A 26,270-nucleotide genomic window follows, 5' to 3' on the forward strand; every position below is an offset into this window, starting at 1 on the left:
TTTATTATTAAAAATATCTTTTTATTGACTGGAGCAAGGCCAATGAGGCACATAGCATATTCTTTAAAAAATTAAATTATAAGTTAAAACATAAATGTTTTAGTCTTGAATAATTTTTAAAAACACATATAAAACTTCATCTTCCAGCTGTTTACGTAAGGAGACGGGATGACTGCAGACCCAAACAAGATGGGGCTCTGCTGAGCTTTGGGACAGACTGTCACTCAGAGGAGATAACTTCTGGTTAAAAATATTTTGTGTCAGATCATTTTATGTATATGTACACAGCAAAGTCCAGAGCTAAAACCACAGGAGAAACCTATTTCTTATATATTTGGAGCTGGCTCTGATGAGCTACTGTTTATCATTGAAATGTATGCACAGGTTTCAAAAAATAAGACAGCTCAAACGACAGTTTACATGCTGGGCTTCTCTGTGATCTTCATACGCTTAAGCGCTTCTCCAGGATTTCCACGGTCCACGCATCTTCACAGGGACGTCTTCTCTCTTGGCATAATTCCAAGTTTGGATATATATACGATAGAGAATATTTTACACATGAAAAATATTTCTTGCACATGTGAATGATTAACTTGAAAACAAACAAAATATAGATGTTTAAAAGTTAACTTTCAGTTTCTGCTCCCCTTGAGAATTAAATGTTTGCTTACGAAGGATTCCGATCCTCTTTTTGTGTTCAAGGTGAAGTATTAGGTATTGATGTCTGCTTCCGCCTTCCGCATAGAAGGGAAATGGGCTTCTCTGCAGAATGAAAATGGAGTTAATAAAATCAATCAGTGAGTGCTGGAGAGTGTGTCTGAGCTCCCAGTCTCTAAAGAATTAGCAATATCCTGACTTTCCTTAAAATAAGGTCATGCAAAATAAAAACTCAGCAAAGAGAAAGGGAAAAGAGGGAGAAAGGACGGAGGTTACTGCAGCTTACTGCTTTCATCCTTTGTCAAAGGTTCTTATGGTTACAATGAAAACAACTAAAATGCTTATACTTTTTAAATGGATTCTAAAGAAACTGCATTATGAAATGAAGGTTTGACAGGACGAAACTCAAATCAAGAAAGTGCTTACTGGGTCAATAAACCTTTTTATAGAACTTGAAACCCCACGAAGAGACTTATTTCTGGACAGACATTTAGAGGAAATGTTAATTTAGATTCCGATTTTAAAAGCTGTATGTATTCACTCCTTAGATTTAAAATTCTGGGAGTACTGAAAATAGGAATTGTTTGATCTGCATTTCTTACAAGTAATTGGCATTTCACTCTGATTACATTTAGAAGGTATATATAAATAGGTCAAACAAAAGAGAAAGCATTGCAGGTCAAACAACTCATGGCCTTAACTCCACATTATCAGTGTTCCCGAGTTACTTATTAAATATCCACTGAGATATATGGTGAGATTAGCAAAGGTGACTTACCCATGAATCCTGAATACTAAAGCTGACTTTTGCTTTCTTCAATCATTGAGAGAGGTATTTTTTTGAGCTGACTCTTCCGAGACTTCTAAGTTCTATAAAACAACTGCCGAATTAGTACCCGGGAAAACTAGAAAATACGTAAGACCATACACAGATACAGCAGAAATGCCTTTAAGAGACCTTATAGAATGAATGGAACACAATGGAGGAATTTCGCGGAACCACCATCCACGCACCAACGAAGACGGACGCATCCCCTGTTTGCGCGTGGGGCCCTTGGTCCACCCTCGTGGAGCAGAATGCTCTGTGTGCGTCGCCATCTATGTTCTGGCTAAACTCCGGCCACCAGCTGGTGCCCAGATATACCTGGCGTTTTGTCAGCCCTGATACAGGCGGACTACGTGGCGAGCCCTTAACGAACATCCATGGTCATCGATCCGAATCAACAACCCTAAGTGTGATAATTCACCAAAGTGCCTACTGGGGCTTTAGTCAGCATTGCTGGGTGTTTGGGGAGATACTCTTAGAAAGGAGGAAAAGAGGGAAAGAGGAGGATGAGACCTGGAAAGACACAGGCAGACCCAGGTGGTACACTTCAGCTTGTAGGGTCAGCGCCCCGCTCGGCCTGATGGAGACTCATCCACAAACACAGATACACAGAGCTACGCTGAGGACAAGAGCGAGGGAGATACTGACTGTATCTCAGACAGGAATTTCACATAAACCCCTAAAGACGCGGTGCAGAGAAGAGCCTGAGGCCAGGAGGATGAGTAGGAGTCTGTCAGACAGATTACACCAAAATACAGTCACTTCTGCTATAACGTTTGCTGTGAAACTGTGAATTTGTTCCAACACATCAGATATGTTAGGGAACAATTTGAGCCTCAAGTGAAGTTTGCATTTGTTTGTGTGCGATTTTGTCCACGAAAAACGCTAGGTGGACTGGAGCCGGCCGGGCTGCGCCATGCCTTGGAGGAGCACACGTGTGTGCGCGCACGTCCCCCAGCTGCCCTGGTGGGTTAGGGGACACTCCCATCCACATCCTCGCCATCTGATGCGCCTCCGGCTCCCACCCCCCAATCGACCACGGGCTGGAACCTCTCCAATGCAAACCTCAGGTCTTTTTCGAGGTGAAACACCATGTTTGTTGCCGTATTTACGTATTTCTTAACCACTTAACATGCATGAAACTGTCTTATCATTTTGGTTACATTCCTGTTTTTTTAACAAAATGATTCACTGACAAAGTTTTTGAGTGTTCTGCTCCTGACCCCATTCTTCCTGTGAGCCGTGTGGTTTCTACCATGCTTTTTGCATGCTGCAGTGATTCTTAGAAACCGGGTCTATGCTGTATTGCAGCATCATAAGTATTGTGGTTATCAAAATACTTAACAAGGTTGTGATATAATAACACACACTCCTCTTTATGAATGCATAAATTAATAAGTTCTAGCAGCAAGTCTAATATTCTGTAATTGTGAGGTAGTGTTAAGTAGAAATCATATTTTAAGATATCTGCAGTAACTACAATGCGATATGAAACCATCTGTGGTCACTACCAGTGACAAAGTCACAGGTATTATGTTCTATTATGGCTTGTTTCCCATATTCAAATTGAAAGAAGTGCTAATTTTCACTTAGAGGTTAATAAAAGTAAACTTACATGTAATTTTTACTCCCATCGGAATTTATGGGTTCCCTGAATTCTATTCAACAAACTCTGATTAAAAATCTCTGCCCAACAAATCCATAGAGACAGGGAGTGGACTAGTGGCGGCCAGAGTCTATGGGGAGGAAGAATGGGGCAGGGACTGCTCATGGGGACAAAGTATCTTGTGGGATGATAAAAGTGTTCTAAAATCGATTACGGTGATAGTCACACAACTGTGTAAATATATGAAAACCACTGAACCGTACACTTCTATGGGGGAACTTTATGGTATGGACATTACATCTCAATAAAGCTGTTAAAACAAACAAACAAAAAAAGACCTTAAAATACTTCTGCTCCAAAGTAAATAAATCGATTCACTAATGCCTCAATAAGAGTTTGTCAAGGAAAAAACTTTACTAGAAAGCACTGCAAAGTCCCTACCGGTTTCCGCTTTGAAAAACTTATATGGCACACGTGGAATGTGTGTAGGAGACGTCTTCTCTCACCTATAATAAGCAGGGTGTGATTTATACTGCTTTCTGTAAAATTAACATATAAATATATAAGAGGTGTGGTGTAATTTAACAGGCACGCAGCTACCTGTTGAGGCTTGTGGCAATGAACCTGTTGATTCGAACGTGGTGAATGTTCTAGTTTCAGATCACCTGCGTCACACGGAAACTGAGCCATGGAACTCTGAATCCGACAAAAGACCAATGTGAAGATGAGCTAAGCAAAAATGCCACCAGAGAGTATGTCACGAAACAAGCCAAGGATGTCAGCTCTCCGTTTCTATCCAATACTGACCTGGAGGTCGTAGCCAGAGCAATAATGTAAGAAAAAGAAACAAGGCAAAAAGACTAAAAAAGAAATTCTATATTCACAAATTACATGATTGTCTATGTAGAAAATCCCAAGAATCTACAGAAAATCTACTAGAATAGGTGAATTTAGCAAAGATGCAAATTACAAAAGTCAACTGTAGTTTTTTTATATCATCAACGAACTTGAAAATGAAATTTAAAATAACATGTATAATGGCATCAGCAGACAAAATACTAGGAATAAATTTAACGAAAGATGTGTAGGACCCCTACAATGAAAACTACAAAATATGGCCAAGAGAAATGAAGGAAGATGTAAATTAATGGAGATATGCTCTGGTCATGGATGTCGATTCTTTCCAAATTGATCTATAGAGTCAGTGAAGTCACCACATTAGAGTGTATTTTTTGAAAACTGACAAAATAATTCTAAAATTGCTATGGACCTGCAAAGGACCTAGAATGGGCAAAACAATTTGCAAAAGAAAAACCAAGTAGAGGACGTATAATGTACTACACGACGTCGGCTTTCCGGAGAGTGACGTAATCAACGCAGGGAGGTGTCTGCATTCGGAAGCCCCAGGGAGTACCCAGAGAGCACGGACGGGGTCACAGGGACAGTGAGCACATACGTTTCTGGCGCTGCTGCTGAGAGCCTCGGAGCTGATGGGGAGCAGGGTGCTCAGCTCCAGATCTGTGACCATCTGACGAGACTCCGCCAGCAAACGCTGGAGCTTGCTGGTGGGAGAAAAATCGTCCTGGGAAGACAACACAATTTAGGGTTCTTGAAATCAAGAAGCAGTGTTAAATGTTTATGTTTACAAGTATGATGTAATAAACACAAATGGTAACTATTCATTAATATTTCTGTGACTTTAGGTTATTATGTATCAAAGCAGGACATTAAATATTAGAATAAGCTAATTCCATTTGTTTATTAGCACCTACCTGGCTAAACAATTTGACTTAAACAGAACTGGTGACGACTACTTAAGTAATATTCATGTGATAAAAGAATCCTAGGCATTGTTTAGCTTTCCTAAATCAACTTACCAAAGCCATAATTAGCATGTCAGAATACTGGAAAAATGAAACTTTAACACTAAAGCCTTATAAGCTTTTAAAAATATGTGGAAATGTGCCTTAGTTTGAGTTTTCAGCTTTAAGATCTGAATTTTTAGTATGCCAACTACTCTCAAAAGCGCTGAGACTAATTTTTCACTAAGAAAAGTTAATTTCTAATCAATACAGTGGATCCAGAAGATGTTTCATAAACAGCTGCCAATGAGTAAATACAGACTACACACGCACACACACGCGTGTGCACTCACGGACACCACAGGCACGCAATGCCACACGCTGCCTCAGAAACACAGGTGCAAACATTGAAAAACCAGCTACGAGAGGCAACAGCTAACATTTCCCCTCCCAGTGGTGGCTTTTAAAATGTTACCAGCTTTGGGGTATGAGCGGCATACAACTAGCTGTGTTTAACCACGCGCACACGCGCCCCTGAAACCGTGCCCATGTGCACAGCGATCACGTCCATCACGCCGCTGTCCCTTTGGAACGCCTGCCCGGAGCCCCTCCCCCCATTCCCAGACAACTGCTGATCTGCTTTCTGTCACCACGGATGTTTGCATTTTCTAGAATTTTATATAAACGTGTTCATACTTTTGTCTGTCTGGCTTCTTTCATTCGGCATAATTATCTTGAGATTCTCTCATGTTACACATGTATAAATAGTTCACTCATTGCTGAGAAGAACTCTATTGTATGGATATATCAGTTTATTCGCTTTTGATGTATATTTTGGTTGTTTCCAGTTTTTTTAACTATTACAATAAAGCTGCTTGAACATGCACGACAAGTCTCTGCGTGGACATGTATTTCCATTTCCCTAGTGGTGGAACTGCTGGGTCACATGGCAGGCAGGTGTCAACGGAACTGTTTCAGGAACCACCGAGGCGTTTTCCGACGAGGCTGCACCATTTACAGGCCCCCCACCAGCGAGTTAGAGTCCCGACTGCTCCGGATCCTAGCAACACTTGGTATGATGAATTTTTAACAAAGAGAATGAACACTCAGAAAATACCCTTCAAGGACCAGGTCCAGCAACACCTCATGTTAGGCCAGCAAATGCGATGTCATTCCTGCGCATCTGCGGATAAAGAAGCTGAAGCTCAAAGAAACTGAATAACTTTTCTGAGGTCACTGAGCTGAGACAAAGCAAAATGGGGATTTGGACTCAGATCAGTCTGATTTCGAAGCCAGATATATTCCCGAAACACCACCAGAAGGAATTAAGTTGACTTGAACTTATTTCCCTCGTTTAAAGAGCTGCAGGTGACGGCCTCGTGTATGGTGAAGACACTGGCTCACCCACGACAGTGACGATGCAGACGCCCTCGGTGCCCGTCAGCAGGGGCGTGGACAAACTGTGGTTCATTCCACCCATGGGCTACGCGTCAACCAACAATCAAAATGAAGAGCCTAGGTCGTTAAGTGTCAGCATGGATAAATGTTACAAAATACTGACAAAGTTGGAAAAGTCACACTGCAGAAGGATCTAGTATTTTACCATTACGTACATTTTGAATATACACAGAACGATTATATTATATAATGTTTAAACATAATTTTATGTAGTACCAGTATAAAAATAAGCAAGGAAGCAACTTCAGAAGAGTGGCCAACTGGGGTGAGGAGCGGGCGTGGGGAGAACGGGATGTGGGACTTATACTCTGTAACATTTTTATCTAACGCTGCACGATTGCTTGTTATAGTCTTCATTTTTTGGACATCTTGCCTAGAACTAATCTATAGGATATTAATACTATAAAGTCCTATAACGTGAAAAAAAAACAAAAAACAAAAAAACCCCACCAAAACCTGAAGAATGGCCAAAATTAGGCACGCTAACAAAAGGGCTGCAGGAGAATTAAAAGTGCGTTGGGGACAAGTCTTGCTGGAATACACTGGGTATTTCTGAGTGAAACACAGACCTTTTCACTAGGCAGTGCTGCGTCTTTGCTGACTAACAAAATCTTTGGTGAGTTCTTTCTGTCAGAAGAGGACTCTGCCTCCACCAGCTTCTCCTCCTCTCTCGAGGCCGACTTCAAAGAGCCCAAACAGTGCGAATGCTGGATGGCAATGAGCTCACTGTGAATAACAAAACCAAACAGAAACAGACACCTTAAAACAATATCAAACACATACCACGCTTATACTTAAAAGCATCTCAACACGACTGAGAGAATTGCTTTTCCTTTTCAATGAAGAAGCTCAAGCTTGAGAAGAACATTGGAGATTTGAATAGAACGTCTGAGTAGAATATTATAAATGAATGCCGAACAAAATTCTTAAGTTAAAGGGTAATCATAGGATAGAGAATTTCCCTCTCCCTCCAAATAGAGAGAGAAGGTGTAAGGGGCAAGATTATCCAAAAAGGAGAAAAAAAATTAACAATCTGTGACAATCCCAGGTTTTTGGTTTGTGAGATGGATTCTCATTAATGGCTTTTAGAAGTCCTTTCGCAAAAGCAGAGTGGCACTGCTGTGGCTCCTTACTTCTACAGTTTCTCTGTGTTACACGTAGCCAAGCTTCCGGCCACGTGATTAAGGTCTGGGCTCGAAGCAGAGTTAATGGCAAAGGCTGCGGAGGCGCCAGCCTAGGCTGGGCCCTCCCCACCCCTCCCGCACGCACCCTGGGGCCGCGTGGGAACGGGCTGCTGGCGGCTCCCCACATGGGTAACCCTGTCTGTCAGCCGGGCCGGTGGCACAGAGGTGAACGCGTTAGTCAGATAAAAAAGTGGGGACACAACTTCTTATAATCTAAGGAAAAACAGGAAAACAGGACGATCTCTTCTATTCAATCACATACTTGTCGCACGAGGCCTTGGCAGGCGCCCCTGCCGGCCCGGCGAGAAGGCGCTGGGATCACGTCAGGCCGGGGAGGTAAAAACGGTCTTGAAGGGGAACTCTGAGTTTAAATTTGGATTTCTCTCAGACACGGAATTTGCTATTTGTCCACTCTGCTCTTAAAACTTTCTGACACGAGCTCGTCCCTAATTCACGCGCGTTCTTTTCGGCGGTAAAGGACACGTGGTTGTGCCTTACTGGCGGTTACAAATCCAGAAGGTCTTTAAAACCAAATACAAACACAGCTCTGAGTGAGATAAACCATTTTTTAAAATTTTGCAACTAACAGAATAACTGTATGAATTTTAAATTACTTGGGCTTCTAAAAAGGACAAAGCACAATCCAAATGATATAAATACCCCCCAAAAATTATAATCATGAAGTCCTACAAAAATCAGAGTGATGATCACAATACGGACCTCAATATAGAAACTTTGTCCTTTCTGTAATTTAAGATTGAAGAGCTGGGTTTTATTTAAAAATCACATTTTTATAGGATCACCCAACCATGAAATTCAGTCATTCTAACAATAAAATGAGCCTGAACGATGCAGCGCATGCTAATAAATAATGTTTTCTTCTTAGAAAAATCAGTAACTTTTAGCAGCTTGTCAAGTACAAGTCGTCTTTCTCTTGCATGATTTGACGAAGGAAGTTTGAGAGATACGCAGTGAACAGAGGCAGAGCGGATGGACAGGCCAGTGTGTGGGCCCCGGACTGGGGCGAAGAGAAATGCCCACGGGGCTCAGGGTGACGCATTGTTTATTTATGAGTCCAGAACCACCGGGTGGGGGGTGGGGAAGGAAGAGCATTCCACTCTGTAAAGTGACCCACCTGTTTGTTTTTAAATAAAACATATTTACCCAACTCATGCCGACAGGCTTTGCTTTTAAGCAAAACCTTTGCCTCGGAAGCTGCCCTGGAGCCTGACCCGTCTCTGAGCACTCGAAGGCCATCAGGCTGGCCGCGGCGGGGAGAGGAACACGGGGCCCGAAGGCCACCTCCGTCTGCAAACGCAAAGCGGCCACTGGCCCTCAGCGTCCCAAACGCTGCGGGCTCCCCAGGGGTGACAGAGGTGGCGCGTCCCTCACCTGGTGGAGGAGTTGTACTTCGTCCCACAGGCGGCTTCTGAACACGTGCACACGGACTTGTGCCGCACAATTCTCTGCAGCTTCGAAGGCTTAAAAATACTCATCCACTCCATGTCGGACATTTGGCCTGGGGCCTCGATGACAAAGTTACTGGGGTGGCAGCACGGGGACTCACACAGGTCGTTCTCGCCCAACCAGGTTTCGTTTTTTTGGCAACAGGAAACTCCAGATCCTTCCATGTGACCTTGATATTCGACGTCGAGCTTCTCCGGCTGTTTGGAGGCGGAGCAGCTGGCCAGGCCCAGGTACACGTTGACATCGTGCCACTGCTTCTCGGCGGAGAAAGCCGACACGTCCGAGAGCGGTCTGTCTTCGTTCTGGACCCCAGTCCCAACACCTTTTGGTGACTTTGCATGGATCTTACACAGCGTACTTTTGTTTTCGGGTTCAATCTGGAGTTTTCCTCCCAGAGACCAAGACTTTTGTTTCTCCATTAAGTTTTTGGTAAACACAGACGAGAGAGTGATTACACTTTTTTCCCCAAGTGAAGTATTAACCTGTAGCTTCTTCTCTTTGCACACGTCACAAGAGTTCTTGTCTGCCCTATTTTGCTGAAACAACGTGGTCTCAAATTTTTGGTCCTTAACCAGTGATTTCTCCTTTTTCTCCCTCTTGATATCGACTTTTGAGTGGTTATTTTCAAGGTCTGATAAACACAGGTCTCTGCTATGGTGGCATTATAAAAAATGGAAGTTATTAAGACGCACTATAATTTTAAATAGTTATTAAGACGCTATCATTCTAAATAGTTCGCCCAAACCCCATTAGTTGAGCTAAATCCTAATAAGACCCATTTGTCTGAAATGAAATATGATAGGATATTTATTCTTTCTTCAGAGCCCAACTTCAGCCTGACCCCCTCAGAAGGCCTGAGTGCTGAGTCCCCGCACCCACCCCCTTCCCACCCGCACTCCCACGGGGCCTGCGGTCTCACCCCAAGTCCTCGCCTGCCTGTATGTTACCTGAGCCACCACACGGCACGTTTCCTATTACGACTGTGTTGCTCACCCTTATACTGCTCATGTATCGGTCCTGTCTTCTCGACAGACTGTTTTTATATAGAGAGGCTATTTTTTAATCATCCTGGCACCCAGGACCGGCTTTAAGATATGTTAAGTAAATATTTACGGATTGATCTGATATTTCCCTTCCCAATTCTATCAGTTTCACAGGAAATACAGGTAAAGTCGGGACTGAAAGGTAGTGGAGACTCAAGGTACAAAGAGAGAGCTGGACAGTACCGCGTGTGTTTACTACGCTGCACTCATGCCCGTCCCGTTCATCTGCCGATGCTTATGTAGCTATACACTGAAAGATGGTCTAGAGTAAAAATGAGACATGTGCATAAAGTAAAAATTAAGGGTACTACATAATGTGATGAACCTTTGAATAAATTGTCTTTTGAAGCCTTTCATGTCCCCTGGATCCAGGTATTCTGATGTGGCCTGGTGCCTATGATGTGGGACACAGAGCATCGTGTGACGACCCCAGCACGAGGCCTCGGGAGAGGAGTGCTGGACCCGCCGTCACGCCGTCTGCACCAGCCCTCGCCCCGCAGATCCCACTCCAGGAACCACGGGCTCGTGGGCCAAGGTGCCGCCATCAGGCCGGGGCAGGCTGGGCGGTCACGGCAGCCGCGGGAAACGTCCAGAAGCCCCGTTCCTTCCCATGACCCCTTGGGAAAGGGGACTGAATTGAACTGTGGGACAGCCACATGCCTGTTAAACCAAACCATGCCCCAAATATTTGTTTTAATTTTACAGAAACCCATTTAATTCACACACGGCTCGTTTTGGGGAAGGGACATCTCCTTCCAGTCGCTGGGACCAGGAAAGCCAAGGCGAGCGCAGGGCTGAGCCCCACGGCGGCCGTGCAGCACCCCACTCTGGCACACCCCTGCTTTTGGGCGAGTGCCCCGTCCTCTGTGTCTGTACTTTCCCTGTTTCTAGCCCAGCACCTGTAAGACTGCGAGCGCTGAATGAATGAATAAATGATTCATCCCTGGAGTTCCGCTCCAGCTCCAAGCCTCCTACACAGCGGACACACGATCATGTTTAACGAATTTCTGCTGTCAAGTGGCTAGATTAGGATCGTGCCTGCAGCTCCAAGCCCAGGCCTGGCCGCCACCCAGGGGAATGAGCATCATGAGCGCACATGTCACGCAGGGGATGGTAGCAGGCGCTGGCCCACGGTAAGTACTGAACAAGCGCTGACTGAATGACGGAATAAAATACAAGATCGCGGTAACGGATCTTCCTAAGGTTACCTGGATTCCAGGGCCTTCGATTCCTCCATCTTTGAGTCATACATCTGTATTAATTCCTGAGAATTTTCCACATTGAAATTAAGAAACTGCAGATCGCTCTGTTGTTTTACATAAATCTGCCACAGATATTGATAAATGAGGATAAATGTAACACTGAAACTAAATTGAGCCAATAATTTGGTGCTTTTGAATTCTAAACAGTCAGACAAGATAATGACTAGAGGAATAGGCTAAATGTTTTTGCTTTTATTTTTCCTATGTTAACTGAGATTCGGTAGTATAACTGGTCTCCTGACCTTTAATTACCATAAACAAGACCCAACCTGCTAAGCTAAAAGTGACACTCGTTTAATGTAGTTAGGGTTCCAGAAGCACTATCAACAAAATCAACACACACTTTTCCTAATTTGATGTTTGTTTATAAACGTTTCCCACCTAAGAGTAAAAGAAATATAACTGGAGACACACCTGTCGCAAATTATGCAGTTCTGCGTTCATACGTTCTTGCTTTGACTTTGCAATATCAAGCAACTCATCTTTCCGCTTTTCTCTCTCTGCTATTGAAGAATAAATATTATTAAAATATTTTTCATCAGCCCTATCAACACAAACCTCTTCCTTTTCAACAATTGAATGCCTGGCTAACATTCTTTCCCCCTTGTTCCTGAATTTAAAAATAGCGAAATGGGTGGCTGAGGGAAGCTGCGAAACGTGATTCTCACCAGATCCTTCATCGAATTTGAAAACTTTTGTAATATGTTTAATGCTAAGTCAAAAAAGGATTTAAAGTTGTATCAACTCTATGACCAAGTCACACGTGTGTGCTTGTATGTATGCATGTATGCACACGTGCACAGAAAAGTCTGGGCGCAAGGAGGCCAACACATTAAAAAGTTATCTTTGGATGGGAGGATTAATGACGACTATTTTCCTCTCCTTTTCTGGGGCAGGAGAGGTTGATTTGAAATCTCTAAAATATATACATATTACTTTAAATTTTAGTTTTTTTCACACTGCTGAGGTAACTTATGAATGTATTTTCATTGTAAAAATCCAAACACATTACCTCTACCGATAGAAAAAAATCAACATTACAAGGGGCAAAAATCACTATTTTTACGAATAGGCCAGTCAGCCTGATATAATCTCACAATCTGGCCCTTCCTATGTATTCTCACTGACCAAAACCGATGATGTTTGCACCTATGGGGTCCCCACAGGCTGATAAACTGTATTTCCATTTTAATGAAAGCCCAGCATTCTTTTAAAGATTTCCTATTTTCTAAAAACTCCTTTTCCCTGATAGGTGATTCAGATTCAGAATTCTATTCAGTAAACGTTTCACTTTCGATTTCTTAGTTCAAAAACAGAACAGAGATATATATGCTTTTAAAATCTTCACTCTTTTACAAAGACCACAAACATTTTGCTGAAACACGGACACGTCACTATTATTAGAGTTGGGAAACGAAAAATCAATATTTTAATAAGTTTCATTACTTGGTAAATGAAAACCCACAGAATAGAAAGACTCTGAAGTGCTTGCTATACAAGGACTTGTACCAAAAAAATATTAATGTTACCCTTAAGCAGAAATGTTTTCATTCATATAGAAATGAGAAATCACAAGTGCTTCACTTTAAAAAGCAATCTTTACCAGAAGTTCAAACTAAACGTGTAAAATGACCCTTTAATTACATGAATCGGTTTTAAGTAAATCTGATAAAATCTAAATCAAAATTTAAAACTTATATCTATGTTTTTTTCATAAAACACTTTTTTCACATGTCGTTTCTGTAATGGATGAAAAAGAATAAAAATATTTATTTTTATCACGTTACGTTTGGAACATCACAAAAACCACTTAAGGACAAAGACGTGTGCTTTGCCACAGACTGCGACTCCACCTGGAGTGTTTGCTGGTGGCCACGGGAGACCAGGAAGAGTGGGGAGGATCTGGGCAAAACCACGCTCGCGCTCACACTCTCTCGCGCACACGCACCTCCGACCCGGCTCTGCAGCATGTGTGACTTTAAAGGCAGTCCCTATGCCCACCGTGGAGAACGTGAAAAGCACAGTGAAAGCCGCGGTGCCAGGTTCAAACTGCTGTCTCTTCTATTCAATACGAACTTTTTTGCATGAGTTGCGTCAACACCATAACAAAAGCAGACACACGTGGCGGACTTGCATTATTTATACGGAGTTGCATTTAGCTGATGTGAACTCGACCACATGCATGAAGGAAAAATTTTAAAAAGGAAGCGCGGCTACTTGGGACAGTGGAAGCGATGCCCACGGCGCACCCGTGAGCGTCGGCGGGTCTCGATGCCACGCGCCTCGCGGGCTAACGGCATGGCGACCCGCTGCGTGCATTCCTAGTCTTTACAGACTTGTTTTGGGTGCAGCCCGCTCCCCAAACAAAAGCCACCACTTCATCTGGCGTCCAAGAATAATCTTAAATATATTTGAGTTTTGCCTTAATCTCTAACTGTTGCGTAAGAGGCAACTCCACTGTAAATATAAACCGTTTCCCTAGATCGCATACATCTCTACGCGGCTGGGTTTAGCTGAGAGATCAAAGTGGACCGGCAGAGAACATAAAGGGGCCTGGAACTCTCTGCCGGTACCTGCCCGAGCGCGCGGCCCAGGAGAGACAGCGCAGCAGAAAAGGCACTGCGGTCTGGACCCGGCCGAATTCCGCTCGAGGCCCTGCCTTTCCCTGACCCGGAGCCCTCTGCGGGCCGCTCGGTCTCAGGGGGCCTCACCTCAGGGCTGCCGGGCCCTTGGAAGTGTGAGCTACTATTGGCGTTTCATCTGCAAACTTCTCATAAGCAGTCTGTACAAATGAAACCTGTCCTTAAGCCTCTGGGAAGCACTTCGTCTTCAACAAGAGGAAAAAGAGTTTTGGTCTTAAAAGCACATTTTTAGGACATCTTCCAACTTCAACTAAAATGTCTTACTTTTTAGCCGTAGCACCTGACAGTATATTATTATGTTAAACCTTTTAATATTATTTTTAGGTTAACTCACTTTTATCATTTAAATACACAAAAACTGTTTTGAGACACTGGTATGAATAGAAAAGATGTTTAAAAATCAACTTAGGAAATGATAAAAAAAAAAAGTTATTTCACAAAATGCATTCATTATAGTATTATGTAATAAATTCCACATATTTTACCTGGTAATACGTAATAGAATGTATGAGTAAAAATGGTGAATCAAAAAGAAAAGACGCTGTTTGAAGAAGATGCGTAAACTTTTTTTCTTCCTCTGACCTCCAGCGGCATTTTATTCACAGCATTTGTACAGTACTGAATTCTCTGGGCCTTTGAGCTTCTTAGCAACTAAAAGAGTGCCTGGCGCACAAATGCTGATCCCAAGGTGGTTTGGACTCAGCTCTGAAGCTGCTAATACATATATATCTTCTATCTCTCTGTCTCTGTCTCTGTCTCTGTCTCTGTCTCTAGCAATATGAAACGTTACTTGAGACAAAGCAATCCTAAAAATAACGGAAATAGTGGCCTCTAGTGGTAGAAAACGCATCCTTAAAATACATGAGATTTAAATTAAGAACTCCACTTTATTTGAAAAAATTTTAATAGAACACCACACTTTGCCCTCGAACTTATAGAAATGTATTTTCTTCCTATAAGGAGAAGAATTAAGGGTAGGTGTAGACGCCAAAAATGTTCATTTAATTCTATTTGGAATTTTACCTCCAAATCTATTATTTTCCTAATGCAAACTACCAAAAAGCCGAATAAAGTCTTTGTGGCTGGCAGGGACAGAGGAGAGATCTACAGACTCTAGATACGCAGCCGGGAGCAGAGCAAGGAGAAGCTTCACTAGCGGAAATTCTAAGACACCGAGTGGGTGGGAGGAGGACGAAGCGTGAGGGATCGTGGGGGGCGGGGTACGGAATGCAATGTCTATGTCCATCAGAAGGGGGCCTGAGTTAAATCTTACTGATAAACTTGCTTGTACAGCATGAAAAAAACTCACCCCCAACGTTATTACTTTAGGGTCATTCTGATGTAACACATGAGTATTTTTCCAACTGTAATAATTACAGGCAATCAATTTGCAAAACAGGAAAAATGGTGAATTGCTAATTTTTATATAGTATTTGCACATGTATAAACATCTTTCCTCCTTTGATTCGTAAGATTCTTTTTTAATGAATTTTTAGTGAGTAGGATAGTCACGCGCCTGAAATGGGAGGGAGGCAGACCCTCGTTTCAGAGACGAGGGAGCAGTTACCTGGGCGGCATGATAACCGCTTTCAAATCCCCTGCCTGGGCCCTCCCCACAGCTAAAGGGTGGTAAAATATATATGTATATATTTAGCCTGTCATAGTAGCACTGTAGAAAGTTCAGGTTGCAAATATATAACTATTTAATCGCTTCAACTAATTATCTATTTTACCAGTAAAAACCAATTCGTCATGCAGGCAACTTTTCTCTTGCTTGAGGCGAATGATCTCTTCTCGTTGCTCGTTGTTTTCTGTTGTCTTTTCATTTAGATCCTCTTCATACATAGAAGGGGAAAAAAGTCCTCAGATAAATAGCAGTTCCCAAGAGAATACGCACTATGAATGCCTCGCGTGTCCTCGGCAACCCTCCCAGCTAATCCGAAGTCCCGCGAACGTCAGTCCACGCGCGCCCGCATCCGACATCTCCCCGCGGGCCTGGCGCTGCCCCCTGGCCTCCCTGCTCCAGCCTTGCCTGTCGTCCGCAGAGCGACAGGGGCTCTGCTCAGGCCACCTCTCTGCTGCACTGAGGGGGAAGCCCAGGGCGGCCTGGCCCTGCCTTTCATTCTCCCTCTTCCGTTCTGTTCCTGGGACGCGTCCCAACCTCGAAACCCACCACGGGGCTTTGGCGTTTTCTGCCCCTTCTGCCTGGAAGGTTCTTGGCCAAGACTCCATATGGCTGGTTCTTCCCGTCTCTAAGTTTCAGCTCAAATGTTCTCTTCGAAGACATTTCAGTCCACCCAAACGAAATGAGTCTCTGTCCCTCACTCTCTAGTCTACCATCCATTACTGCTTTTCTTAAAAAAAAATCTTTTAATGGACATTCAAATTCTAAAATAAGGCCTAACTATTGATGAAACAGACTTCTTTTTGTTTGACTATCTCGCCTAGGTATACACAGCATCCAGTAAATATTTACCAAACGCCTACAACGTACCCAGGAGCTGTGCCACTAACTGGAGGGTCGGTCCCCGACGTCAAAGGGCCTACAGCATGACTACGACTGCAGTCACAAATGGAGCCACAAATGGAGACAAAACCTATTATCTGCCACAAGTCAGGACATCATGTGAACGAGACTGAGTCTTTTAAGTTAAATTGGCCACAATAAACTTGCAGTTTCAACAGCAGCTCACTGCCTGGCGGGGCACTCACTATGGATGGACAGACAGACGGATGGTGCTTTTCCACAGTGGGAGTCAGTCTCTGTGCCTAGCGTGATGACCATTTATAAGGTGTGATGCTATGGGCGCGGACGGAAGGCCAAAGAGACCGCGCCTCGGCCCGGCAGCGTGAGGAAGGCGGGCCCCGCCCCGGCCTCGCAGACCAATTAAATTCCGACTCCATCACCTGTATCCATACTCGCGCACACAGCACTAACCCATTTGGCATACCTGGCCTTCAGTTCTTTATAAAACTCCAAGTAACACTACTTGAAAGAAACGAATCACGCAGTTACTGCGAGAATGCAAACAGAAAAGGGGGATTTTAAAAACCGACCACGCGCCGAAGGCCAGTGTGGCAGGCTGTGCCGTCCATGGTGGTTCCTCATTACCCCCCACCCCAATCCCTCCCACCACGGGGCACAGGGTGTTTCTCTACTGCTGGACCCAGGGCTGAGCCATGTGACTGGCTCCGGCCAACAGAATGAGGGGGAAGCGATGTGTCAGGTCCTCACGAGTTTGTGCTTCTCTTAGGCTCCTGCCTCCGCCGTGGGGAGAGGCGCCCGGGCTGGCCCCCAGGCGAGGACGTGACGCTCAGGAAGCGGAACTGCGCCAGGACGTGCAGCTCGGCTGGGCCCAACCGAGACCGGCCAAGTCCCGCTGGCTTCCAGGTGCGCGCGTTTGAGAAAGGCTCGCTGCCGCACGCCACCACGACAGTGCCGCCGGTTCTTACGAAGTGTGTGCTGGCCACAGCAAAGGCAGGATTATTTTTAAAACATGATGCATGATGCAGTTTCCCCAACTCTCTTATTTATCTTGCAATGCAAAAATTGCGGCATAATTCTATGCCCATGAAATGAACATTTTGTGGTAGGACCTAAAGCCGGCAACAGACCTAGTCTCAATCACAAGACTGAGTGAACCTGAATAAGGAAATATATTCCCAGGACTAAACGCTTAAATTTATGTCTCTTCCTTACCTTTTAGTTTATTAATTTCAATCTTAAGCGTCTTCAATTTCTGCTTACAGTCTTGCTTTTCTTTCACGATACAAGTCTCCACCATCTTGGCGTCGCGTAAGGCATGCTCTAATAATTTGAATTTACCCGAGCAGTCCGCAATGTGACTGACTGCCTCAATAATATCTTTGTCCTAAAAACCAGATGTGAAGACTGTTATATGAGGTTTTTAAATTCCAACTAATCAATGTGAAAAAATTACATTTGTTAAGAAGTCACTGTGCGCCAGATTGCATTCTAAGCATTTTTCAGGGGTAACTCACTTAATCTGCACGGTAACTCTTTGAAGTATTATTATATCCCTATGCGACAGACGAGTCACTATTAAACTGTCCATGATAACACAACTAGCTAGTGATGGAGTTCCCATTTGAACCTAGCCAGCTGGCCCCGGAAACCACACACGACCCAGCAAGAAAGCTTAGGACGATTCAACTAAGAAAACCTGAGAGCAACAGGAGGCCTGGTGGCCCCTGAAGGGGCTTACGCTCTGCGTTACAGATGATTCCAGGGGCCCTGCTCTTCCTCCTCTTCTTTTCAGCTGGTTAAAATGACTCCAAGACCCTATCCAAAACCCACCCAGATCAGAACCTCTTATTGTCGAGGTAGTTGTTTTAATTACAAAAAAAGGTATCTGCTTGTTGAAAGCAATTCAAACAATACCTAAAAGTATAAAAATACTAAGTGAAAGTTCTCTTCCTCCCCCACAAATAACTTTTTTTTTTTAGGCAAGGCAACCCTTGGTTGACCTCACAGATTGCAAGAACTTTCTCAGCTTACAATCCCTTATTTTTTAGTTTTTACAGCACCTGGTCTTCCTAGGTGGTCTCCCATCCAAATACTCACCAGGCCAGACCCTGCTTAGCTTCTGAGATCAGACAGGATCAGACTTGTTCAGGGTGGCGTGGCCGTAGACACTATTAAATATTATTAGCAGCTTTGACCTCTGCTGGAGGACAAGGCTTTCTGCCCCAGCATGTGTGACCCTGAAAAGCCTCGCAGTCTGCACGTCTCACACTAGGAGGGCTCATGGGGGAAAAGGGGACTGGACAGACTGTTCAAAAGCTGACGGGACTTTGTGATCAGACCAATGGCAAAAAAATCCAGCGGTCCTATTAGGTACACAAACACAGTTCAGCAAATGCCAATACAGAAGCATCAGGAAGCCAGTCCTCTGCAGCGTCCTCATCACACTCAGAGCTTTGCCGGGCAGTCTGCTACAATGGAAACCGTGGTGGTTACTCAGACCACTAATCTGGTCGCCACTTGACAAAGGCAATTCTGAAGCTTTTAATATTTTCTCTTTAATTTTAAGAAAGCTTGCCCCTGATCACTTGAAAACACGAATGTGCTGGGAAAAATCACACATGGATTAGCATGAGCGTTCCATTCCACCACCACCACTCCCTACGAGCCGGCTGTCAAACACGTGTTACGGCTGAAGAGACCGTTCACCAGTCACCGTTTATGGCACGTCAGTAACTACACACATAACTGCTCGATTGCTAACAGGGCTTCTCTCCAATAAAAAAGATCAACCAGCCGACTGACTGCCAGTGACCTTGTAAGACCTCACAACGGAAACCTCAGAAGGAAACAAGGTAATCTGGCCGTGGGACGAGCCCGGGAGACAGCCCAAAAGTGGACACCTGCCTGCTCTCCCAGCACCTCCGGGTCATTTTAAACTGGTTTGCCTCGTTTCTACAATGAGAATTTAAACAAGGAGAGCAATACTGGCAGTTCTATTTGCATTGCTATGGGCCTTAAGTATGTGACCATACTACATAAACTATAGAGTACCCTGGCGAATGGAAGTATTACTATTTTAAATTACCTTTAGCTTTATCATGGTCGTGAGGGCCTGTTCCCGAGCTTGTAATTGTCCAACCTGAGCAGAAAGTTCCACTAATGTGTTGCTGAGATTTTCGTTTCTAGCCTACGAGGGAACAACACATAAATATTAATTTGTAAGTCATTTAAACGCTTTCCTTACTATCATCAGCCACAATCTGTGCTCACTCTTCTGTTTTTTAAACCTTTTTTTAGTAATAAAGCGGGCTAAGTCAGCAGTCACCAAAAGGAATACGAATATCAATTCCCCCGTTACCCCTCGCGTCCTCTCAATACTGTGTTTGCCCCTCTGGGTTATACTGGCAATGTCTGTATGCGCGGCTACTTCCTAATGTCTTTTATGTATAATTTTAGGTTGGCAAGAAAGAAGGAAAGAAAGAAATGAATGAAAAGTGAATTAGTAAGAGATTTCCTTTGCTGAAAATAAAGTAGCATTAGTAAACTTCCGTGCATCTTTTTTTAATATTACTTTTTACTCTGTGTTGAAGGAACTTCATATTGGGGTAGTCCCACTTAAGAGATTTTTTTTAAACCATAGAACTATATATGACATAATTATTGAGTACATGATGTATTTGGTTAGAAAAAATCATCAGGCTTTTTAAAAGATAACCTCATGGAGGAAAATGAAATTCCTATTATTAAGTGAAAGAAGCCAACCTGAAAAGGCTGCATACTATGGAATTCTAACTGTATGACATACGAGGAAAAACAAAACTATGGAGACAGTAAAAAGATCAGCGGTTGCCAGGGGTTGCGGGAGGGAGCGATGGAGCCCAGGGGATTTTCGGGTGGTGAAACTACTCTGTATGACACTGTAAGCGGTTACATGGCATCATATGTTTGTCAAGACCCACAGAATACACACCGCCAAGCGTGAACCTGAACATAAGCTATGGACTCCGGGGGAAAACGACGGTCTGCACAGACTCACTGATGACAACGCACGCACTGAGGCGGCACAGAATGTCCACGGTGGGGGAGGCTGGGTGCGGGGAAGGCAGGGGACGTATGAGGAATCTGTGTGCTCCACTCTAAAACTGCCCTAAAAAACAAAGTTTATTAATCCTCCCACTAGAGACTGAATTGCATCTTCCCAAATGCATATGCCTAACCCCAATGTGACAGTATTTGGAGATGCGCCTCTGGGAGACAGTTAGGACACTTACAAGAGGAGACACCGGAGAGCTTGCTTGCTCTCTCCATGGCTTGAGGACACAGCAAGAAGGTGGCTGTCTGTAAGCCAAAGAAGAGAGCCCTCGCCTGAAGCCAGCCATGCCGGCGCCCTGATCTTGGACTTCTAGCCTCTAGAACTATGAAGAAAGAAATTTCTCTTGTTTAAGCCACCCAATCTATAGTGTTTCGTTATGGTGGCCCAAGGTGACTGTGACATTTCCAGTTTTTAATTCAACATATCAATAGATTCTAAAATAGTTTTTACTTATTTTAGAGGCAGAAACTGTCTAGAATAGTAATCTGAAAAAAAATTTTAAAGGCATAAAATACAATCTATACTATTACAATGAATTATAAGACTCATTATATTACTAAGACCTATGCTAATATCATTATGAAAAAAATATAAAAAGTATAACGGAAAATAATAATTGCTTTTTCTATGCCTCTCATAAACATGAGCTCAAAAAATACCTGGTGACTGACAAGCTGAACTGAAAATTAAATAACCAGACTTAAAGATTTTATTCTCCACACGCCACTAACATGTGTAGATATTTATTTATCATGTCAGATACGACAGAAAAGTCTTTAGAAAGCATAATTTGAAGCTACCAAAATTTATGATGGTGACCTCAGACTCTGAGAAAGGCTTTCTGCAATGACCCATTGTTGATATGGCGTAACAGTTAGAAAAGGGTCGTGATGAAGCTTCTGCAAGACAGAACAGCGCCGAGCAGCTAACCGAAGCAACCCAATGGATAAGAAACTGGTGACGGACGGACGGATGTGCTTCCCCAAACACACTTGCATTTTTAACAGAAAAATTCAAGTCTACATTTTCAATAACTGAAACACAAACAGATTTTGGGCAGTGAAGCTTATCACAAAATAAAACCAACCTCGAGGTCTTCAGAGAGGAGGGAGGAATGGGTTGCCTTTTGAGCCATTTCCTGGAGCTGTAGTTGAGTCTTCTGAAGAACCGTCTGGCATTCAATTTGATTAGATTCAAGGGTTTTTACCTTCTTTGTGAGTGACTTGATTATTTCAGTTCTTTTATGTAGTTCACCTGAGGGAAATTTCATCAATTTATTTGTGGTCAGATCTGAAGCTTAAAATGTATTATTTTCCAACATATCATTAAAGACTAAGTGTGCTAAAGAATTTTTTCCAAGATAATTCTTCTTTTAAAAGTTTTATTGTAAAACGTGTGGTACTGTACCCCATTCAAGGAACAGAACACTGTAGGCAACTCTCGTATGTCACTTACTGAACAGAATCGCTCCCATTTCCACTTTCCCAGCCACTACCCTGATCTTAATCATTTCCTTACTTTTTTATTAGTTTTACCACCTATGACCACCTCCCTAAAAATAGTTTAAATGGAACCACGTATAAATGGAATTAGACTCTATAAATTCTTGTTTGCTTTTTTCACTTACGTATGCCCCTGAGATTGATCTATATTACTGTATGTAACCCTGTCTGTGCACTGTCATTTCTACAGAACGTCCCAGTATATGACTCTGCCAAAATCTATTCATCTGTTCTATTACTGATGGTCACTGGGTTGTTTCCACTTTGCAGATATAATGAACAACGTTGCTCTGAATAGCCCTGTCCATGCATCTCGGTGTGTTTTTGCAGGAGTTCCTCTCCAGCCTGGCTACTCAAAGTGGTCCAGCAGCACTGACGTCACCGGGAAACTGTCGGAAATGCAGACTCTCAAGCCCCAGACCTATTGTATTAGAATCTACAGGTTTACAAGATCCTTAGGTCATTCATGTGCACACTGAAGTGGGTGGACATGCTGGGACAACAGTTATGTGTATCTTCAACTTAACGAGAAACCGTGAAATGCTTTTCCAAAGTAGCTGTACCAACTGACACACCTACCAGCAGTGAACAAGTCTTCCGGTGGCCCCACGCCTTTACCGATACCTGATCGTTTCAGCCAGGCTGGTAAGTGTGAAATGTTGTCTCACTACAGTTTTAATTTTCATTTCCTAATTTCTAATGAGAATGAGAATCTTTTTATATATTTATTGTCATTTAGTTTTCCATGAAATGCCTATTCAAGTTCCTTATTTTAAAACCAAATACTGATGGTTATATATGTTATCCTTGTTCTCGAACATGTTTATATAAAATATTTTATGTGATCTTATATTATATCTAATATGTAACTATAGTAAACAGTGTGTTCAGGTGTATCTATGTGTAGATGGGGTATGGGAAAAGTAAAATCAGACGGTCCTCAAAGAAATGGGAAAATTATGCACTTTAGATAGTCATATTTACAGGATCCTTGAGTAATATAAAGAAAAAGGTACAATATGGTTATCTTTCCATTAAACATATCCAGTGTTTTTCCCTCTTAATATTCTCATATTAATGTAGTGTCAATAGAACATTCAGACTTTAGGGAGGCACTAAAGGACTAAAAGAATTAAAATATGGAACAAAAAAATTTTTGCAAGCCATTTTTGAGACTGCTATCATTTTAAAAGATGACTGTGTTAGGTACTTAAAATCAAATTCAATATCAAGAGTTTAAAATCTTTAGTCAGTTCAAGAGAAATAGTTCTGTGGCATCCTTATCTATATTCTAGCTCAAAACTAAGTTCCTAAAGACTCGCTCTTGGCACTCTATGTTAACTGGAGCTCTACCCGGCACTCTTTCTACGTTTAAGTACTTTGCCTGCCCTACTTTAATTCACATTGTTTGTTCGATTGTGAGTGTTCGCGAAGCCCTCCTCTCTTCAGTGAAATGAAACTCCGGGACAGCAGGTACAGTGTTGAGATAATCCTCCTCGAGCATGCCCATGTGAATGTGTTAGCCTATTAGAAGTGCACAACAGGGGTTGCCGAATGCATTGCTGACCTTCTAATTTGCTGCAACGCTCCTCCAAAGTCAACACTTTCTGCCGATCCTCTTCCCACGAAAGAAGTTGTCTCTGATGTACTGCGACCATATCATTGAGCTCTTTATCGCGATCTTTTAATTCTCCAATGAGCAGCTGCAGCTCTTTCCGTTGTTTCTCGATAGTGGAAATCTCAACTTCTGACCCGATGTTCTGATCATAGAAAGGGGTTTCACAGCAGAATAATAGAACTAATCAATAACATAAATCAGCCAAGGCACATTTTCCAATCATATCTTCTTTTGCTGCCGATCTAAGGTAGTTAAATTAACTTTCACTCACTGTTTATAACATGGTGTCAAAATCATGTGTACTTAAAACAAGTGTCCGCACCTGCTGTGAACTCCGCCACTATCGTCTTCTGTCCTGCCACATACGCCCCTCTTCAAAATTCAGACCGTCTGTAAAACCTCCATTGGCTAATCACAAATAAACCTGTTTCTGCATATTTTTCTTTATTCAACCTCTCCTTGTATCGATCAACAATATATTAGCCCTCACCTTGCCCAGCAATTCTGGGGTAATCAAGTAAAAAGAAACATGGAAACAGATACTGTTTAAATGCAAATAATTCTCATCACATCAAACACATCTTTAAACACTCAATCGACCAAGAACAATTTAATATTAAGACTGGTCCAAACTCTGCATATCTATTTGAAAATAAATTTTGTAAAGGGAAATTTTCAAACACACTCACAGAAGACAAAAGAATAGCATGACGAACTCCCATACACGCAGTGCCCAGGTCCTGCTCTTATCAAGATTTTCTCGTGTTTCAAATTTTTTTATTATTGACAAAAAAATACATCGCACTCTTACATACTTCACTATGCATCTCTATAAATGAACATTTTTACATAACCACGATGCCCTTTTCACACCGACCAAAGCTACCTACGATAATTCCTTTCAAGGATACATCATTTTAAAGTCCAGTGCAGTGAAACTGGTCTGACCTGAAGTGTGAATTCAGAATTAGTCACTTAGTGACCCTCTAACCTTGGGCGAGTTACTGAACAACTCTAGGTGTTAGTTTCCTCACCGGCAAAATGCTATGAACAGCACTGTGACCTCTTAGAGTAGTGTGCACTGTGGAAGACGAGCTCTGTCAAGCGCTTTACGGTACTTGGCACATAGTAGGCACTCAACAAAATATGGTTCTGTCCCCATCTATGAAATAAAGAACTAAACGAAACACGTTGCTTTAAGAATTCTAGCTTACAGACAGTAAAGTTCATCAGAGCCCTGTCTACGCCATTCCTATTTTCTGAAAAATAAGATTTGTAAATAGATAATAACGATTGAACTACAGTTACTCACTAGTACATAAACACAGAAAATGGAATTTGGAGCCAAAGGATTCCAAATCACAGGACTTGAATTCTGGTCTTTGGTAAGCCACTCATTCATTCACTCATTCATTCCACGAAACATTTTACTGCGCACCAAGCGGCTTGGGAACACAGCAAAGGAGCGCGCGGGCGCAGAGCGTGTGTATTCCAGCATCGGAAAACCTGCAACGGGCCCCGTGTACCAACAAGTTCATCTCACGGTGACACCGATACATGCAAACTTCCGGCAACTTGGCTGTCCAGACGTTTTTGGGAAACGGAGTGGTGAGGGCGCCGCCCGCCACTGGCTGCTCCCCGTCCACGAGCGCCCGCTGTCATCGTTGGGCGGGCACCCGGTCGGCCCCCGCACTCGTCCCGGCGCCCGGGCTGGACGTCAGGTTCCCCGGAGGTCGGGAGACGGACGCGACGCCCCGTTTCTCCTCGACGGCCCGCGCGCGGTTTTAAATGTAAGCGGAAACCGTGCCTTAAAAGCCCCCCGAGCTCGGCCGGGGCGCACGTCGCGCCCCGAGGCCCGCCGTCCGCTCGCCCCGGGACGCGCCGGCGGAAACGGGGGGCCCGCGGCGGCCGCTCACCTGGCGCCCGGCGACGAAGGTCGCCGAAGGGTTCATAGGCGTGTCCTCCGCCCCCGGAGAAAGTCGCTGTGCGCAGCGTCACCTTAGAAACGCCATAGGCGCGCCTGCCCGGAGCGGCAGGGGGCGGGCCCCGAGCCCCGGAGCCCCGCGCCGCGGCCGGCCCCGCACGCCCTCCGCAACCGCCCCTCCAGCGGAGCGCGCCGCGCGCGTCGCCGACGGCCGCCCGGCTCTCGCGACATCTCGGAGGCCGCGCGAGCCGGCGCGCGACGCGGGGTCGCACGGCGCCGGGGCGGGGGCGCCTTCCCGGCCGAGCCCGGGGGCGCGCGAATAGTTGAACTGAGAACGCGAAATCCATTGCCCGCTGGCCGCGAAGCACCGGTTCTTTCCCAGTCCCCAGTGAACGGTGAAGCGAGTTGAGGGACGTCTCTGTCCGCATCGCCCCGGGTTTTGACACTCGAGCTGCTGCTCACTTACTCGCCTGCAGAGCTGGGAGCTCAGTCTCGTTAGCCGCCCCGCACCCCCGGCGCTGAGAGCGGTACCCGGCGTTCGAACGAACGAACGGGTGGGGGCAGACGCCAACCCTGGTAGTTAAGTTGCTGGCCACCCTAGCAGACAACTCAGAAACAGACCCGGATAAAAAGAAAGCTATTTTCGTACTCGTGATGTAACTCTTGAATAGCAACGAGAAACTTGGAACGTCATCATG

General features: G+C 43.9%; 1 protein-coding gene and 1 pseudogene across 4 annotated transcripts; both read right to left on the bottom strand.

Annotated features, from left to right (window-relative positions):
* Positions 1–25,740, bottom strand: CCDC62 (coiled-coil domain containing 62). Of its 4 annotated transcripts, XM_016153775.2 has the most exons (13): positions 25,565–25,740; positions 23,598–23,790; positions 21,616–21,782; positions 19,521–19,622; positions 17,648–17,819; positions 15,681–15,782; positions 11,720–11,808; positions 11,252–11,367; positions 8,926–9,651; positions 6,919–7,075; positions 4,546–4,671; positions 1,436–1,527; positions 1–762 (listed from the first exon to the last, which is right to left on the bottom strand). In XM_016153775.2, exons 1-12 carry the CDS (start codon positions 25,598–25,600, stop codon positions 1,474–1,476), a joined length of 2,040 nt encoding a protein of 679 aa, XP_016009261.2. In that variant the 5' UTR covers positions 25,601–25,740; the 3' UTR covers positions 1–762; positions 1,436–1,473. The 4 variants fall into 4 exon arrangements, with proteins under 4 accessions (XP_016009261.2, XP_016009258.2, XP_016009257.2 ...); XM_016153772.2 differs by having other exon boundaries at positions 1–4,671; positions 11,720–11,805; XM_016153771.2 differs by having other exon boundaries at positions 1–4,671; positions 8,926–9,648.
* LOC118603703 lies at positions 18,484–18,602 on the bottom strand (annotated as a pseudogene).
* Positions 25,741–26,270: the final 530 nt, after the last annotated feature.

This window comes from Rousettus aegyptiacus, unplaced genomic scaffold (genome assembly GCF_014176215.1).
Source record: "Rousettus aegyptiacus isolate mRouAeg1 unplaced genomic scaffold, mRouAeg1.p scaffold_m13_p_5, whole genome shotgun sequence".
NCBI lineage: Eukaryota > Metazoa > Chordata > Mammalia > Chiroptera > Pteropodidae > Rousettus > Rousettus aegyptiacus.